This window comes from Protopterus annectens, chromosome 1.part1, assembly GCF_019279795.1.
Source record: "Protopterus annectens isolate FY-2018-M chromosome 1.part1, PAN1.0, whole genome shotgun sequence".
NCBI lineage: Eukaryota > Metazoa > Chordata > Ceratodontiformes > Protopteridae > Protopterus > Protopterus annectens.
The window spans coordinates 1,210,420,288-1,210,438,607 of NC_056726.1; the positions used below are offsets into that span (position 1 = coordinate 1,210,420,288).

General features: G+C 39.6%; 1 protein-coding gene across 1 annotated transcript in view; it reads left to right on the forward strand.

The window, feature by feature from the left end:
- Positions 1-18,320, forward strand: part of LOC122809263 (sacsin-like) — a 417,141-nt gene that overhangs the window by 51,429 nt on the left and 347,392 nt on the right. The window contains exon 2 of the mRNA XM_044080641.1: positions 5,971-6,017. Within this exon, the coding sequence (XP_043936576.1) occupies positions 5,989-6,017 (29 nt within the window). The 5' untranslated portion in view covers positions 5,971-5,988. The remainder of the gene's footprint in view (positions 1-5,970; positions 6,018-18,320) is intronic.

The window sequence follows — 18,320 nt, forward strand, 5'->3', positions numbered from 1 at the left end:
TAAGCCCACACTGTCTGGGACATCTACTGCTTCTTAGAAGCAGGGATCTTGCTCATATAGCAGGACCCTAATCCCACCCTTGTGCACTGTTTACCCATATCAACAAAGGAATTGATGCCTGAGGGAGACACATCTGTGGTCCGTACCCAGTGGGATGCAGTCTCTGTGAAAGGCCCTGTCCTTGGTCTGTCTATCCTGATTAGGAGAGTGATCTATGATGTCAGACAATTGTGGGTAAGGGATTCTCAGGGCCAAGACTTTTCTTGTAGGTCCCCTCAGTTTGGCCTGGTCTATGGTAGAGTGAGACTTTACCCACAATTAAGGCATGAGAATGTGGCCCCTTGTTTGATAATTTGTGGTAGCTAGAGTTTTAAATGGGGGAGTTAACCTGCAGAGGCTTTTTTCAAGTGGCTGTGCTAAACTTTGCAATGGCCACATGTCATTGTGCACAGAACTTTGTTTGCTTGACATCTTACCCCACAAGTTACTTGTTCATATTGAGGTTAATGGTTGCCCCAGTGTGATCACGTTTCTAGAGGGGGTTGAGTCTATGGGCCCACCTTCCTATCTGGCATATTTCTGGGGATCACAAGATGAAGTTCTCATGCTTGATGCACACAAAGCCAGGAAGCCCACACTGTCCATAAACTACTTTTGCGATGATGCTTCCAGGAGGGAGACCTCTCACAGGTGATTCCAGGGGAAGTTCCTCTGATTGTCCTAGTCTTCTTTTTCTTGGAGACAACATTTGAGGATGTTATTGTAAAGGCTGGGGGGCACCCTTACTTGACTGCTGCTACCCCAAGGACAGCAAATATTTTGTACTATCCTCCAACAAGACTGGGAGTGACATCATTCTCAGAAATCCAAGGGTCATCTTCTGGATGGCTTTAATGGAGTTGTATTCTTACTTGAAGACATAAGTCTTTCACTCTTTTGTTGGGCAGGGTTGTTTGTGAGTGCAACAGCACTGGCGCTAAAATCTCTTTACCCCTGCCATATATTACTATTTTAGAATTAGAGACTATGCCATGTCAGGAAGCATTCTCAGCCCACGATCCAGCACAAGGTGTCATAGGCAGCTGTGTATGACCCAGTAAAAGCTGGGGGGTCTGACAAATACTGGACTGCAAAAGGAGGAGTCAAGAAATACTGTTAAAAACTGTTAAAAGAACTTCATAACTGTTTTTTATTTATTTATTTATTTTATTTTATTTGCAGTTGGTTTACCAGGATAGTCCATTGGGCCAAGTTGAACCCGTTTTCAATGGAGTCCTGGGGAGAAAAGCTCCAAAAATAAACAAGATTACAGTAAGGTTTTAGGTTACAATCATTACAAATACTACAGACTAGCGAAAAACATTACAATATGAATACTGAGAAACCATTACATCTTAAGGAACCTTGCACTTAAGAGGTGCATTCTAATATATTCATTATAAATAGCTTAGTACATGCAAGAGCAGGATGTATGAGTTATGAGAGTAAGTGAAATGGATGTTGCTAGTATAAAGAGAGGAGGAGATTATGTAGGGTGGGAGAAGGAGCATTCCCACTGGGATATTAGATGTGAGTGAAGAGATTTTTTGAATGAAAAGCTGTTTGAGGTGGTATGGATGGATGGTGGAAGGGAGTTCCAGAGACGTGCAAGACCATAGGATAGGAGATTTTTACCCGGGTGACAAGTTGGTTTATACAATTCTATTAGGTTTTGGTTGTTAGATCTTAGTAGTCTATCAGGAAGGTGCATTTTAAAGGCAGAGGAAAGGGGGGGGGGGCAAAGGGAGGGGTTGAAAATGAGCTTGTGTGCAAGAGTAAGTTGAGTGTAGGTGAGATGATTGGATAATTCTAGCCATTTTAGTTTGTGGAGAGAGATATACAGTGGTGGGTGGAGGACTTATGGCTGGTAGCGAACTTGGCAATTTTGTTATAGTAAAATGTTTTTTTTTTTTGCATTTCTTTGACTATAGGAGCTAGCTTGTTGTCTAGTGTCATATTTCCACCTCAGGCACAGGAGTTGCTACTCACTTTTGCAGTTATACACTCCTGAGAGCTTCTCTATCTGATTGACTGCCTCACTGGTGTATGAAATGTGCTAAGATGCTAGTAAGACTGTAAAAGGCTGTTTTTTTTTATATTGCTGCAGCGCTACTGAAACAACTACAAGTTGGCTAAAACTATGATTGCTAGTATGCAACAGATATTTGAGGTAGTAAAAGGGCCACATATTACTTACGTAATCAAAAGTTTTTTTTTTTATTCTCACATTGTTACTGAAATTAGCAAATAGCAATAGCAGGATCTGTGAACGCTACTTATTGTATGGCCACGGCCCATTTTTGTGAAGTCAAAAAAGCATGAGGTATGAAATAAACACAAGTATTTGTGAGAAGACGTGTACAGTGCTGGCTTTTTTTTAACAAAGAAGGGTAGTCTAGGCACTGTGTACAGGAATAACACAAGTGTATACATGAAAGCTTGCATTTGACTCAACTGGTTCTCTATGTGATTTCTGGGTTGCTATGATAATTTTTCTTGGTAGTTATCCCAGCAGGAAAATTAGATCCGAGTCTCATCAGACTGAAATTGCATTCTTGTGTTCCTTCCTAAGTGTCCCATTAAAACATTCCTCTAATGCATCTACTTATGGCTCTATTCCATAAGTAAAGTTAGAAAAGACATGCAGAAATAGAGCTCAGTGTATGTTAGGTATATGCTTTATTATGTACACAAACACTGTTATAAAAGATAATTTTCAATAATGTCTAAAAGCAAAGTAATATCATGTAAGGGGTCACAATGTAAGGATTTTACCCTATTACATAGTCCTACTGTCTGAATCATAGGTTTCTAGGTTCCTAGGTGTATATTAGGCTAGTAACCCCAGTGGTCTTTTTAAGCCTAGCAATGCTTCCTAAATGTATCTTTCACATTTTGGTACCTTAGGTGGTTTTAAGGGATGCATGTAGGCTTGGGCTTGTTGGTATAATGGTTAAGGTGTTTACTTCACAGACACAAAGTGCAGGGTCTGTTTCTTATCGTTTTGGACAATTGGCTATGCTTAAAATAGCCCATAAGGCAGCTAGCCTACTACTTACCAGTGAACCTTCTGTAGCCAACTATTTATAGGCTACCTTTGTCTATCATACATGTTATCTCTAGCTATTAGAGACAGAGGTGGCAGACCAGGGATTCATTTCCTATTTCCCATTCACTGGTCCAGGTTGCACTATATTTGAGTTAGTGAGCAGCTCTGCTTCACATGGATGGGAAGCCTGTTACAGAGAATTGGTAGTCGCTGAGACACATACCTGTCCATCCAACATGCCCTGTTTATGTTGTAGATGAGGTATAAGTCCCTAGATCAGGTATTTGTTTTGCAGATATGTGGCAGGTCTAACAGAGTGGGATCAGAGGATGACAGACCTGGCATAGATCATTTCCCGGCAATCTGTAGAAGACAAGAGTGCAGGGATAGGGCTTTGAGGCGCTCTATTTAGGACATGGTGTTTACATCCTGCATTCTTTTTGTAAGGAATTTCTGGGCATGGTCAGGTACATACTGGTCTGACAAAGGCAAAGTACAGTGGAATGATGACATCCTTGGACCTAGATGTCATACCCTTGCTTATAAGTTTACTACTTAAGACATGTGATGGTCAAAATATGGGTTCTTGTTTATGTGTGTTCCCAAATCTCTGACTGATTACTGAGTCTACTCTTAGGGGTTTATTATCATGCAGTAGTTTCTAGGAGTAGCTGACTTCCCAAATGATACTATTATGCATTTCTTGACAATGAGTTAGACCATGGCTCAAGTACCAATTATATGTCTGTGTCAGGCTTTTTTGGATGGTATTTGTGTCTTTAGAGAATCCTGTGACTGCACTTAGTTTGCAGTCATCTGCAAACTTGGTCAGCAAGAGGCCCTTGATGCTGGACTTGACATCAGAGGCGTAGGTGTCAAAAAGGAGAAGACCAAGCACAGAGCCCTTAGGGATATTGCTACTGACTGGTCTCTTTGTGGAGGTGGACTTCCCTACCCAAGCTTCTTGGGTCTTATCCTTGGATCTGCTAGCTATCCAGTGGGTGACATAGAATTTTATACTGTGTCACCAACAGAAGGTCATTTGGAAATTCATGTGAAAAGGCAAACAAGGTGTGAAAACAGGAATGTAAGAGAGCAGAGGTTTAAAATTCATTAATTTGTACACAGTAATGGAACTTTGCAATCATAATTGTGCATCAGAAAAACTTTTTAATGTTGACAGGGATGGGGAGGATGGTGGCATTCATGGGGTCCCCATCCTAGTTAGCACAGTACCTAAAACTTTTTAATGTTGACAGGATGGTGGCATTTATGGACCCCCATCCCAGTTAGCACAGTACCCAAACCTTTTTAATGTTGATAGGATGGTGGCATTCATGGGGCCCCCATTCTGGTTAGCGCAGTACCAAAAAACATTTTAATGTTGACAGGATGGTGGCATTCATGTGGCCCCCATCCCAGTTAGCACAGTATCCTAGGCAGAGATGTAGGGAGTCTTGTGTTAGATCCAGCTCTGCTCCCACTTATGGTAACACTTCTTGAACCCAGTTGACCCATTTACTCTCCATGGTGGTAGTCAGGCAGACCTGGAATGGGCAAGAGTCTTATAATATATTAATTTCTGCCAGGAAGCTGTATTGGTTCATTCATTCTCCCAGTGGTAACAGACAGGTGTTCAGCTTGCTGGGCCTTCACAGTGGCCCTACACTACATTGCCTTCAGGCTTACAATGTCTCTCGTGTGAAGGTAGGAGGTGTGCGTGCTCTCTCACACACACACACACACACACACACACACACACACACACACACACACACACACACACACACACACACACACACACACACACACACACACACACATCTCCTCTTCACTGATTCAGCAGGGAGGTTCTCGTACAACACTGCGTTAACCAACATGACTACTGCTGGGTAGTGATAGACCCAGCCACTATAATATACTGCTAATGCTCACAGGCTTCTCTTCCCACTAAGGCCACACAAGTTCATCCTTCCCTGCCCAATCTCTGAGATACCAGTTCTATTAATCACACATGGGTCATATACATTGTAGAGAGGACATCACTTTTCTGTTATGGAACTGGACCTGAGGAAAATTCTCTCATTAAACTTAATCTTTCTTTGACTGTCCTACAGCACCTGTCTCTCCGAATAAATTTATCACAACAAATTTGTATTTTCTACAGCCACTTGTTATTAGTAGTGCTTGCACACATATAGGACCTTGATTTCTGCTATCATCTGGATTATATTTATATGGCTGACTGATGAGTAAACCTTATAATTCCTTCTGTTGAGGAGTTGAGTTTACAGGTACAGTAAATTTGAATAACTTGTCCCTGTCATCTCGTTTCACATTTCCTTTATCAGGATCTGCAACTTTTCTGCTCCAGCATTCATATGTACAATGTCCTTCTTAAATGTGTTTTCTGTTTTACACATCCTGACCAGCACTGCCATTGTTCAGTTGCATTTGAAATCTGATTCAGCCTTAAAAGATTAAAAATTGTTACTCATCCAATAGTGCACTAGGTCTAACCTAGTTGATATTGGCAGACAGTGATCAGCAAATAAACAGAAGACTTTCTACTTGTCAGATATTTTGTTCTTTCATATCACCTGTTTTTTATGACAATAAAATAAAGCAACAGATCAATCATGGTTGCATATCTGATACCTTAAAGTAAATTTGTTCACATTAATTTTATTTGTGTAAGGATAACAAGTAAGTATGCATTTATGTAAGTAGTAGTGACCATGGGAAAACGCATCTGATATGGCAAAAAAAGATTACTTAATTAATTGCATAGTAAAACTGAGTACTAAATTATGTGAAAAATATTTTGAACAGTGTGTTATGAACAATCTAATTAAAATGTACAAAACTATTATCTTTTTCAGTTTTTTGCTCTAGAAGACATGAGTACTAATTCCAGGCAAAGGAGAAAGTAAGTCCTTCTGTTTCAAATATTATTCTAAAAAAACACGTTTAACTGTAATTAAATTGCTAATCTACAATCTCTGCCATAAATCAGTCTATATTTGGCTATATGACCTTTTAGAAAGTTGTGTGCATTTTATTCCATCATCTCATAATGGATCTTAGTAGCTTGGTGCAAATTGTCATAGGAGTACCAGCTGAGTGCAGCTTCAAAACAAGTATTTAAATAAGCCTTCCGAATGGAGGGAGGCACCTGTAATTACATAGCCAGCTCCAGGACTCTATACTTTAGGCTGGAGTAAAGTAAATGATTTCATAGGTTCATTTTGCGGATATGCAAAAGGTCCATCAGAGCTGAAGATGAGGATACCTTGTATGCCAGGCATAGATCACCTCTTAAGGTGGTCTGTAGCTAGAGGATTAGTACATCATTGAATCATATTTTCAATAAAATATTTTTGGATAATATACAACTGGACTGAAAGAAATAATTTGAATTACTCTGGAAGACATCAGATCTGACCAAGAATTTCATGGGTCTATATTATATATTCGAACACTTGAATGTGCGAATCACTAAATTTAGACCTTTAGTGATCAAACATTTAAATGTTTGAATATGTAAAAAAAAAATATTTAAAGAAAAAAAAAGTAAAGGGTTTAAGCAGGGGGGCAAGCCCCCCCTGGACCACCCACGTGGGGGGCTGCGCCCCCACACACCCCCGCTACTTAAATATACCAACTCTGAAAACGCACTTCAGTGTGCTACAGTGCGGAAATGGAAAATTTCCGATTCCCTACACTGTAGCGCGTTCTTGGAGTTGGTATATTTAAGTAGCGGGAGTGTGGGGGGTGCAGGGGGCTTGTCCCCCTGGTTGCACTCTTTAGATTTTTTTTTTTTTTTTTTTAATTTTTATTTACATTCGAACATTTAAATGTTTGATCGCTAAAGTTCGATCTTTTAAGCGTTCAAATATATAATATAGACCTGAATTTCAAGTACTGAATTCACTCAGTTAAAAAAGTAATTATTTAAATTTTATAGAATTTGCTAAGATGGTGATATTTGTTAAAGGGTTTTCTTGTTTTTACTAAAGATTAAATAATGTTTTAATGATAAGGAAGTAAACTTGCAGAAATTTTGTCAGACTATGTGATGCTTTACTGTGTTATAATAAAATATCTCTGTGTCATTGTAACCATTTTGAACAGTGTTTCACTTGAGACTCTTACTTGTCACTGCCAGTTATTCAGTGTTAACTTGTCACAGAAAGGTCATTATGATAATCTTGGAGAAGACCGGAATAATGTTGTGTTTACTCACTTTCTCCCTCATCTCTAAGCTAGCACAATCTTAGTACTGTATTAATGTAGACATTTTCACAAAATCACGTCATACAGGTGGACACATCAAGAAAAGTAACTCAGGATTTACTCAGAATGAATTGAGTTGATGTAGAACATTTGTTCTCAATCTATTAATCAAGTTGATTCTTAAATCTCATCGTACTTGTAAACTTTGAAGTAGGGATTGGCAGTTATTGTAATAGTGATGACCAAAACTGTAGTTCTGTTTTCTGACTAGCTGTTCTTACCTAAAGGTCATGCAACTGATACTAGCCCTTTGTGTTATTCTTTCTGGATCAAAACATTCCAGTTAAACACTCCTTCAAAAATGTATCTCTCCGGACATAAGTTTTTAGTGTGATTCTTGTCTTACTATAAATAGTAATACACATTTGTTAATCAGATAGACACACTGGACACACACAGTGCTTTTTCAGGTGTGTGTGACTGGAACTAATGTCTGTTTGAGTTGCTGAAGGTCCCATAGTAGGCAAATGAGTGCTGTGGGAATCAAACGCTGTATCACAGGAGCTACAGCTCAGAGACGTAATGCTTTGTGCCATCTGCCACAATTCATGAATATAAACCCAGTTCCTTCAACTAGGAGGTTGACGACTAACCAAGAGAATCCATTTTAGTTTTAATGGATTAGGTGAGTCATACATTTTAATGCATCTCTTTCTTTAAGATGTTAATTGTATATACCAACTCTGAGACTGAACAAAAGAAAGGAGGGTCAGACTAGGGATATAGGATGAAGCAGATAATGACCACCTCTCCTATGCTTCAGAAAAAGTTTGGGAGAAACCAGACTGACTGTGCAACATTTGTTGGAGACTGAGAGTCGCACAACCCAATTCTCTATCAGAAAGGTTAACACATGTCCTATGAATGGAGGGCAGATGTGTGTAGTGTATGCACTGACACAATTATATGTTACCATTCCAGTTCATAGTTTCAGTGGAGATTACTAGACTAACAGTTTAAGAGCCCTTACAAGCCTAGTCTCAATTTTATCTGATATATAGCCCCTAGGATCAAGAGGATAGCATGGTTTATGCTGATGCCTTGAGTATCTTACAGAGTGCCCCTGTCCATAAGGGACATAGGTGCTACCTCAGGAGTGAATTTGTGAGTCCCTTCCATTAGTACAAATTGCATTGGAGGGCCAGGGAAGGGCTCTGCTTAATGTTACTAGGAAACCCATTCCAAACAGGGGTGGCTCATGCTATTGGACTGCAAGACTGCAGACCCCCCCCCCAGCTGCAAAAAGAAAAAGAAAAAACAAAATAAAAAGAAATGATAGTGAGTCCCGGAACTCAGCACATGTGTGCTCAGTGTTCCAGGAATTCCACACATACATGCAGGAATCCGGACTGCTGTTTAACCAGTCTGGATTAAGAGGAAGGTATCAGACTACAGAGATTCCCAGAAGTCTGTGCGGTTGCAACTGCATAGACTGGAAGGTGATTGGACTGCAAGGTATGTTGACTGGATAGCCTGCTGTTGCGGGAAGGACTTGTATTTCAAACTTAGGCTGGATAGCTTGCTCTCGCATTGGGGCTGGGACTTTGAAGCTGCTGCTCCAGGAATTTCAAACGGAGCTGAAACAAACTCCAAACTCAGGCACTCGTGTGTGTGTGTGTGTGTGTGTGTGTGTGTGTGTGTGTGTGTGTGTGTGTGTGTGTGTGTACCTTGGGTGCAGGTAGCAACAGCCTGAATTCCCTACCCACCACCACTTGTGAAACTATTCAGATTTTTGTCTCATATTTTTGTTCTGTTCTGTTCCTCATAAAAACCTGTGGTTTTCTGGATTTTGAATTCACTAAGTAATGACAGGCATTTGAATTTCAGACTTCATATTTTTCAGAAAGCACATGATAACACAAAACCTTTTATTCTAGCAATTTTCTAAGTTTATAAGATCAATATTTGAAAATTGTCCCTATTTTTGGGGTTGTATTGCCCCATTATTGTCTTTGTCCAGGTTTTTTGTGCTAAGAGGTTGAGAGCTATGTTGAGAACTGAATTCACTAAATGATAGCCATTTAAGTTTCAGTCTTCCTGTCTTTCAAAAAACAGCTGATTTGGCATAGTAGTATATTGCTGTGACTGTAGTTCACACAATCCTGGGTCCAAAGTGAAATGCATGGTGGTAACACAGCATTTTATTCTAGCAACTTTCCAAGATTATACCAGCAATGTTTAAAATGTGTCCCTGGTTTTTGGGCTTTTTGTCCTCCCCAATAAATTTTGGCTTTTTCCAGATTTCTTGTGCTGCAAAGTTAAGAGATACAGTTGAATGGATTTTACAAGGAGCTGAGAGCTTCAGGGGAACAGAAGTTTAGTGCTGCTTATGCTAAGTCTGCTTGCAGTGTACTTCCTTTTGATGCAGAATGCTGTGGGTTCGACTCCTACAGTATGTAGATGCATTGCTGATACTGTACTGTGTTGTACTTTTAAAGGGTGGGGTGGATACTGCAGTCCTGAGAATGTCCTCTTTGGGTGAGATACCTAGTAACTATGAACCTGTTATCAGTTTGGCATCCATTTCCTATTGCAACATTACTAGATTTTATTTTTTTTAATGTAACATAGGCAATTTATTCCTCAAGGGCAACAGGCACTTTATTTGTAGATGAAACAATGAAATATAAAGTTGTTTGCTAGCAGCAACCTCTTCATTAGTTACAGATCAGATGACTTTTACTTCTGCAGAGATTGTGCATATTTACTGATACTGGTGGATTATAGAAGTTTGAGTAGACTTTTATGATGGAACTGTTCTGAATTGGGCATTTTGTCATTATTAGTGCATGCATTTTGTTTCAATATTTACTGGAAAAATGTTGAAAACACTAAATTTAAAATGTCCTCTAACAAATGTACTGTATTATACAAGGAATACAATTTGATACAATCAGGAAGATGTATCAAAGAACACATGTATGTTTCATGTGCAAGAGGCCTATGATTTGAAAACAGCCCAAAGTTAATCTTTATCTGCCACTGGCCAGATTTATTTTCTTTGAATGTGGGTTTCAATGCAGTTTCAATGAGTGTGAGTTTCAAGGGCAGAGAAGTTTTAATGCTAAGTCTATTTTCATTGTGAGACTGCATTGCTTTGTTTAGCAGATGTCTATTAGTGTTTGTGCGATAAAATCCAAAATAAAACCTTTAAATTAAATCCAAATCATCATAGAAGTAAAGCAGTATGCACATTACAATGTTTATGGTAAATGGGGTGAAATAGCCAAATAATGGGACATTAGACTGGCTGCAGGGGGGCGGCCCCATTCAACCATGATTTTGTGAGGGGGTAGGGCGGCAAACTCAAAGACAGCTCCAGCTGAACTATACCTCTCAACTGTCCAGATTTTTACAGAATGAATAAAATTTTGCTTCTTATTTTTGGCTTGTTCCTCATACAATTTGTGGTTTTCTGGCAAATCATGTAGGAATGAAGTCACTAAATAATGACAGACCTTGAGTTTCAGACTTCATACCCTTTAGAAAAATCCATGCTAAAACAAGACCTGTTATTCTATCAACTGTTTAAGTTTATACAAGAGAAATTTTTAGTACTGTTTGTATGTTCCCCCAATATATTTGGCCTTGTCCAGATTTCCTGCATTAAGAGGTTGAGAGGTACGTGCAAATAAATTGCTTTATAGAATTAGGCATATCCAAACCTCTCAATTGTCCCTAATTTTGGCTTGAAATTTGCTCTCCCCTAATAATCCCTCCACAAAATGGCAATTTTGAAAGAAAATGTGGAGGGTTTACAATTAATAAATAATTGTAATGATCAGAGTTATAGATTACTTTTATTTCAGAAGTGCACATAGATTCTCTTATTTTATCAGCTGCTCAACTTAACAGTACTGATATTAAAAAGTGTCTCTTCTTTGACAGGTTCCCAGCTGTATCATGCGGCTATTTTATATTTTTGAATCACATTTTTAGTCCATTTTTCATAAAATTGTGGTTTTCTGGAAAATTAATGGAAAATCATTAAAGATTGAAGTTAGAAAATAATGACAGACATTTGAGCTTCAGATTTCATATCCTTCAGAAAATTCGTACTAATGCGAGACCTACTATTCTATTATCTTTCTAAGTTTATAAGAGCAATATTTAAAAATTGTCCTTATTTTTGGGCCTTTGTCCCACTTCTATATATGGCTTTGTCCAGATTTCTTGCTCTGAGGTTGAGAGGTATGACAAATGTTTCAGGGCCATCACTGTCAGCCAGAGACATTTCAAATTGTGACATACTTGTTGCACCCCACTCCTCCATGTAGTGACTCTGGATGTGTCCATGCAAGGCAAGGAGCAGTTATGCAGCGTAAATGTGCAGAGTATCCCCCCATCCAAGGTAGACACAAGTACTACAGTGGATTTTCATCTGTCCTTGATTTTGCAGAATGTGCTGGTTTTCTGTCATATTTTATACTGTTGATTTATGCTTCTTCTTATTCAGAAAATGCATGGTGTCACAGTGCCCTGTTAATGACCATCGGGTAAGCTTGTCTGAAATTATAAGATGCAAGTAAGTTTTAGTAAGGATACTGTTAAATAATTACCCACATTGAAAGCCTTTTTGTTGTTGCCATGAAGAGAATATTTACATAACTAGATAACATATATGCCTTCGGTATTGAAATGCATATGACAGTATTTGTAATAAAGGAAAGGATTACAGTATTTTCAGAAGCTCATTACATTTGTTGGAGACTTGCAGTCATCTTTGCTGGATTTACCCGTAAACTAAATAGAATGCCAGTCTATCATGTGTGGTCCATAACCTGTGTAGTAAACCTTTAAGCAATGTATGTTGAGCTTGTTTCTTGTTTGCTGTTCATTTTTTTACTTTGATCATGTTTTCCCCATGAAACAATTAGATAGCTGTTGTCAGGCAGCAGGTCTTTTTTGGATAAGAAACATTTTTACAAGTGGGGGTATTACAGAGATTGCTACTTTCTGCATGTTACTTGGTACTTTTATAAAACTGAATATAAATTATAATTAGAACAAACTGCAGTACAAAGAGAAGTAGTTTGAGTTGAGTGCTGCTTGTTTTTTTATACTTGATTTTGACTGGCATTCCAATAATGTATTTAAAAATAATTTATTTTTTTCATGCCTTACAACCTTTTTGTTTCTATCTAGATATTAAGTAAGCTGTCATGTAGCCAATGCATTGAAATATTTTTTTCTTCTACACTTCATTTTGTCTTGATTGGACTCTCATAATGACGGTTTGGCACCAGGGCAGCGTATTTAATTAAAGTCCCAGTTTTTGTGGTTTTTGAGCACAGCCGCACCCCTTTCTAGTTGGTCACACCCCTTTCTATTGGCCCCACTCATTCAGCTGTCTCCTGCAGCTCCCCTTTGATTTTAAATCACCAGCCACCACTGGTTCCAAAGAAGTTAGGGATGTGCTGAATGCTGGCTCCCAGCATCTGATCTACTGCTTCCTGTAGGGTCCTCTCACCCTAGTTCTAGGCATTTCATGACAAAGCTTACTTTCTGATATGTTGGGGTAAAAAGATATATCAAGAGTTGTGCAGTAAGGAGCTCCAATAGTACATAAGAAGAGTGGGCATGGTATGCAGGAAACTGAGGGCTAGCAGTAGGCTGGATGGAGAAACAAAGAGTATGAATTAAAAAAAATGGTGAACTCTCGTTAGACTGTTGGAGTTAACAAATATAAGCAAATAAGTAAGAAGGTGAGTCAGCAGGTAAGCAAATAAGTAAAACTAAACAAAACCAGAAAGTTCATAGGTTCATAGCTATACACTAGGCTAATGAGCACCAGGGCCTTTATAAGCCTAGCCATGCAGCCCATCTCAACTGCATCCCCTGGTAACATGTGTGTATGTCTTAATTCAATGAGTATGTTTGTTAGGAGGGATATATTAGTTAGGAGGAGTATATTAGTTAGGAGTTTGCTAAAATTTATGTGCAGGGTTATGTTAGGGAATGTTTACTGTCATCCTCCATCTATAACAGACATGGAGGCCAGCCTAGGGATGAATTTGCGATTTCCCATCTAGTGGTCATGGTTACGACTGAATGAGGTTGGGGATGGACTCTGATTCACATAGATGGGGATCCTGTTCCAGAACATGGGGATTCTTTGTGTCACATATCTATCTTGCCAGTATGTTCTATTTATGTTACAAGCAAAGTTCAAATCCCTGGATCTAGTGTTTCTGGTGCTGCTTATTTTGCAGACTTGCAAAAGTTCCGTCAAGGCTGTAAAGAAAGAATAGGTTGGGCTCAACGTTTCAAACTCACATTCCTGTTATTTGGAGTCTGGTGTCTTACCACTAGACCATGTTGGGACACAGGACAGACTCACAGCCACAACAATCAAAAATATGAAGAAAAAAGCTAGCAGTACCACCTGAAACCTAGGACAGTATTTGATTGTAAGTGCTTTTAGTTTGTCAAAGAGTTCCAAAGACTTCACCCCGCTCCTGCTGGTATTTGATAAGATGAAATTGCTTATGCTGAAGTCAAGTCGGGTAAAGTCTCCAGTTTCTGGTGTTTCTGAAATTAATGAATGAATATAATCCAACACTGAGAAAGGCAACATCCCCAAAGGTAGAACTTTGAGAGACATTAAAGGTAACAGGACAATAAGATCAAAGAATTAGCCTCCAACATTACCTGTTGAGTATATCCTGAAAGGTAGAAGCAAAACTAGTCTAGAACAATACTGCTAACCCCACAGTAAGTCTAAAGGTGGTTCAAATGGTTGTGATGATCAACCACGTTAAATGTTGATCACAAATCAAGAAAGATCTCAGCTGACTATTAATTTTGATCTCTCAGTCTTTGGAGGTCGTTCGTTATTCTACTAAGTACGCTCACTATATGTCTTTTGCAAAACCTGACAGGAAAGAATTGCAAATTATGTACAGCTTTAATACAGAGTCAGTCTGTGAATATACACCCTTCTCTACACTAATAATAATAATAATAATAATAATAATAATAATAATAATAACAAATACATAATGAGTCATCTAAGTACACTAATAAACTTGAACTTAGTAATTTTCCCAATCAAGAGAAGTATACACACAAGGTGGTAGCTCAAGATGGTGGCCAACTTCATTAATGCAAGTAGAAAGACCCTATAACTCAAAGAAGAAGAGGTGATTTCATGTATAATTGAGCCCAGTGCATCTAGGTAGACAATAGTCAGGTATACCAAGTATGAGTCCCAACTACAAGTGGTCAAATGCATTCTTGAACCCATGTTTCGATGTTCAGTGTAATATAACATCTGAAGCCTGCAGCAAGACCATGGCGCAGGTTCCTTCTCAAAAATGAATATACCCCCTGAGCTTCTTGTAGAAAGCGAAACTGTCTTTAAAGATGCCTGTTTCACTGCTAAGAGTTAAGTAGTCAGCTCACACCTTTTGAGAAAACTTTACCACAGATTAACAGCCAGGTTGGGTCACAATGCTTGTCAATCATATAGAAATGAAGAACACATTCATAGACTAGTAGTAAGCTAACTGCCCTTGTGAACCATTTTAAGCCTAGCCAATTATCCCTTGTGAGACTCAAACCCTGTACCTTGTGTTTGTAAGGCAAACACCTTAACCATTAGGCAGATCATGGCCTGTCAGTTTGATGCAGTATAAGTCTTTCTATACATAAATATTGCTTTTTAGAAGAGATTACTGTGTGATAGAAGGCACAGATTTCATCAAAGCAATGCTTACTGTTAAAGAGGTAGAATGCTTCCATTTGTATTCAAGTCTTTGCCCTAGGCTCCTAATCCCATGGAGCTTAACATCATTTCAGGGCACAGAAAGGGTTAAGTGAACTGGATGCACATGGAATTGAGCAGTGGAAGTCAGGAAAATTGATCAATAGTAGTAGAATTCAATATTTATCTATTTATTTAATGGTTGTTGACTGGGTAAGTGTTTTGATTCAAGGACCCTTTTCAGCCATTACCTGTCCCAATGGGAAACTACAGAGTTCAGACAAAACCATGTAGATCAAAAGTCAGAGTAAATGCAAAGTATTGCAGTGGTATTAATAGCAGAAATTTGCCACATAACCCACGCACTCAGGTCACTCCACAACAAGTACAAATATGACTCTGTCATTGTCCATGTTGGTGTGAACGACCTGAGACGTACCTCCCTGGACTACATGAAAAGAGACATGGAAGAGCTCTCTGATCCTGTAGCCCAGGCAGGTATGACACTAACCCTGAGTAGCATCCTGCCATCACCCAGAATGATACCGCAGCACAAGGACAAAATGATTGACCTCAACAATTGGCTAAGCTTCTGGTGTCATTCTAAGGGTATCCAGTATCTGTCTGCCTGGGACGACATGGTCGACAGGCCACAATGTTTTGCCAGAGATGGCCTGCACCTGTCACCCCTGAAATTCCAGATACTGGCTAAGGCTCTTGCCGCCCCTATAGTGCCTTTTTTAGGAAAGGTTCAAATGACAAATTCACCACTGTAAAAGGAATAGGCAAGCAAAAACTGACGGTAATGCTACTCAGTGCTAGAAATCTAAATCTTTAAATGCACTCACTTGAGGCACTCCCTAAAATGGAGAACATCGATATCTGTGCAGTGACTGAGACCTGGTTCAAGGCTCTAGAGAGCACCCCTGCATTGCCAGGCTATAACTCATACCACACTTTTCGGCTATCTAACATGGACCAGAACAGCAAAGGGGGAGGTGTGTCCATATTCATTAAGGATATTCACACCTCCAGGCTAGTTGTGTAGCATAACGCATCAGAGATTATCCAAGTGCAACTAACTCTGGGCAAAACTGCAATTCAAATTGTAGCTTGCTACAGATCCCCCACTATGCCCAAGGAATCCTGCTCCTCTTTTCTTGATAAACTGGAAAATATTAGGGTTCAACCAAACACCCTAATAATGGTCGATTTCAACTATCCCACCATTAACTGGGAAAACTACTCATGTACCAACTCTTTCGCTCAACGCTTTCTGGAATTCATAAATTCCAATGCCCTGGATCAACTTATCCACACCCCCACCAGGGGCAACAATATCCTAGACCTAGTCATTACCAACATGAGTGACCGGTGTTCCACACCTGAAGTCAACTCCTCGTTGGTCAGATCCGACCATAACCTAATCACCCTAGATATCTGCATCCCGCCCCCACCCACCATTAAGGAAACCACAGTAAAAAATTTCTCCAAAGCCAACTTCATGCTTCTTAAGACAAAAGTGGCGAACTTCATGACACCCATGCAGATGGACAATACAGTTACGACTGCTGAATCCTACACAAATGCGCTCTATAAGCACTTACATGAGTGCATGGATAGTGCTATCCCAAACAGAATCAAGACGCTATCCTCCAAACAAGGAAGCCAATCTGGTGGTCCCCCGCCATAAACAAACTCTACAACAGATGGGTTGTACTGAGGTCAAGTGAGCATTAAGATGGATGGGGTGCAGTATTCCAAGCTTTACCTAGCATGGCTTAGAGCTTAGCAATATAAAAAGGCAGTCTACTGACAGTTGGACAGTGCAGTGGTTTGTGTTGTCTCACAGCAAGAGATTCTCAAGTTCGATTCTTGGCTGGGGTGCCTTCTGTGAAGAGTCTGCATGTCCTCCCTTCATTTGTGTGGATTTTCTTCCACATTACAAATGCATGAGTCTGGAGCATATCTTCCCAGGCCTCCACTGAAAATTGGCTCATTCTAAGTCCTGGTAAACAAATATTAAATAAATAAAATAAACTTAACATGGTATGTAGGGGATCTGAAACTGTAGAAAAAGCATCTCATTTTGGAGACTAATACTGACAAAGGACGCTGTGGAGTTAAGTTTGAATTAAAACACAAACTAGTGGATGTACAGCATTAAAATGCATTCAGATACGAGATGATGTGATAGGAAAATGTGAGCTATGTATAAATGGTGCAATTGTGTGTAGTAGCCTCCAGGATTCACTAGAATAGTTAATGAGCACAAAAACTTAGAATGAAAATGATTTTGTCTTAAAGCCTTGGAGAGATTCAGAAGAACGACTTCAAATTGACGGTGAGGGGGTAAGCAAATAAATATAGCAGAGTGGTTAGTATTAAAAGGGAATTATACGCAAGAAATAAAGAGACAGGCCTTGTAGTAGAAACATGTTCAAATATAAGTAAACTTTGATCTAGAGTTAGTAAAAGCCTTTTTCTCGTTTGAGCTTGAGGCCATGCCTCTGACACCAGGCATCTGTCTCAGTGAGGCCCTTCTGTAGGATGTCCACATCATTTGGCGACTCTACTATGGCTCCTAGTTTGCAGTCATCTGCGAACTGCATTAGCCAGAGGCCTTCTGTGTTAGCCTGTACTTCAGAGAAGTAGATACCAAACAGGAGAGGTCCCAAGACTGAATCCTGAGGTACTCCACTTGTCACTGGTTTGAAGTCAGATTTGGAGTCTGCAACTTTTAAAGTGTGGGTTCTCTCAGTGAGCCAGTTGGCAACCCATTTTGTGACATAGGGATTTATACCTAGTTTAGTGAGTTTAGCTATAATTCCAGAATGGGGGATGGTGTCAAAAGCCTTGGCGAGGTCAAGATAGGCTGTGTGAACCACCTTACCCTCGTCTACGGCTTTGGTGACTGCCTCAAAGAAGTCGATCAGGTTCAGAAGGCGTGATCTGCCTTTCACAAACCCGAACTGGGTGGGGTCCAGAGTTTGGAGGTTACCAATGTCTTTGTTTATGAGTTTCATGATGATACGTCCCATGGCCTTGCAGAAAAGGCTCGTCAGGCTAATAGGGTGATAGTTCCCAGGATAAGTGTTGGCTCCCCCTTTGTGCAGTGGGATAATTGTTGCTGTGTGCCATTCAGTGGCCGCAAAGCCTGACGTGAGACTATGATTGAATGGGTCCTCTTCAGTTTGCCGACATTCCATAATGTCGATAACCATATGGCCG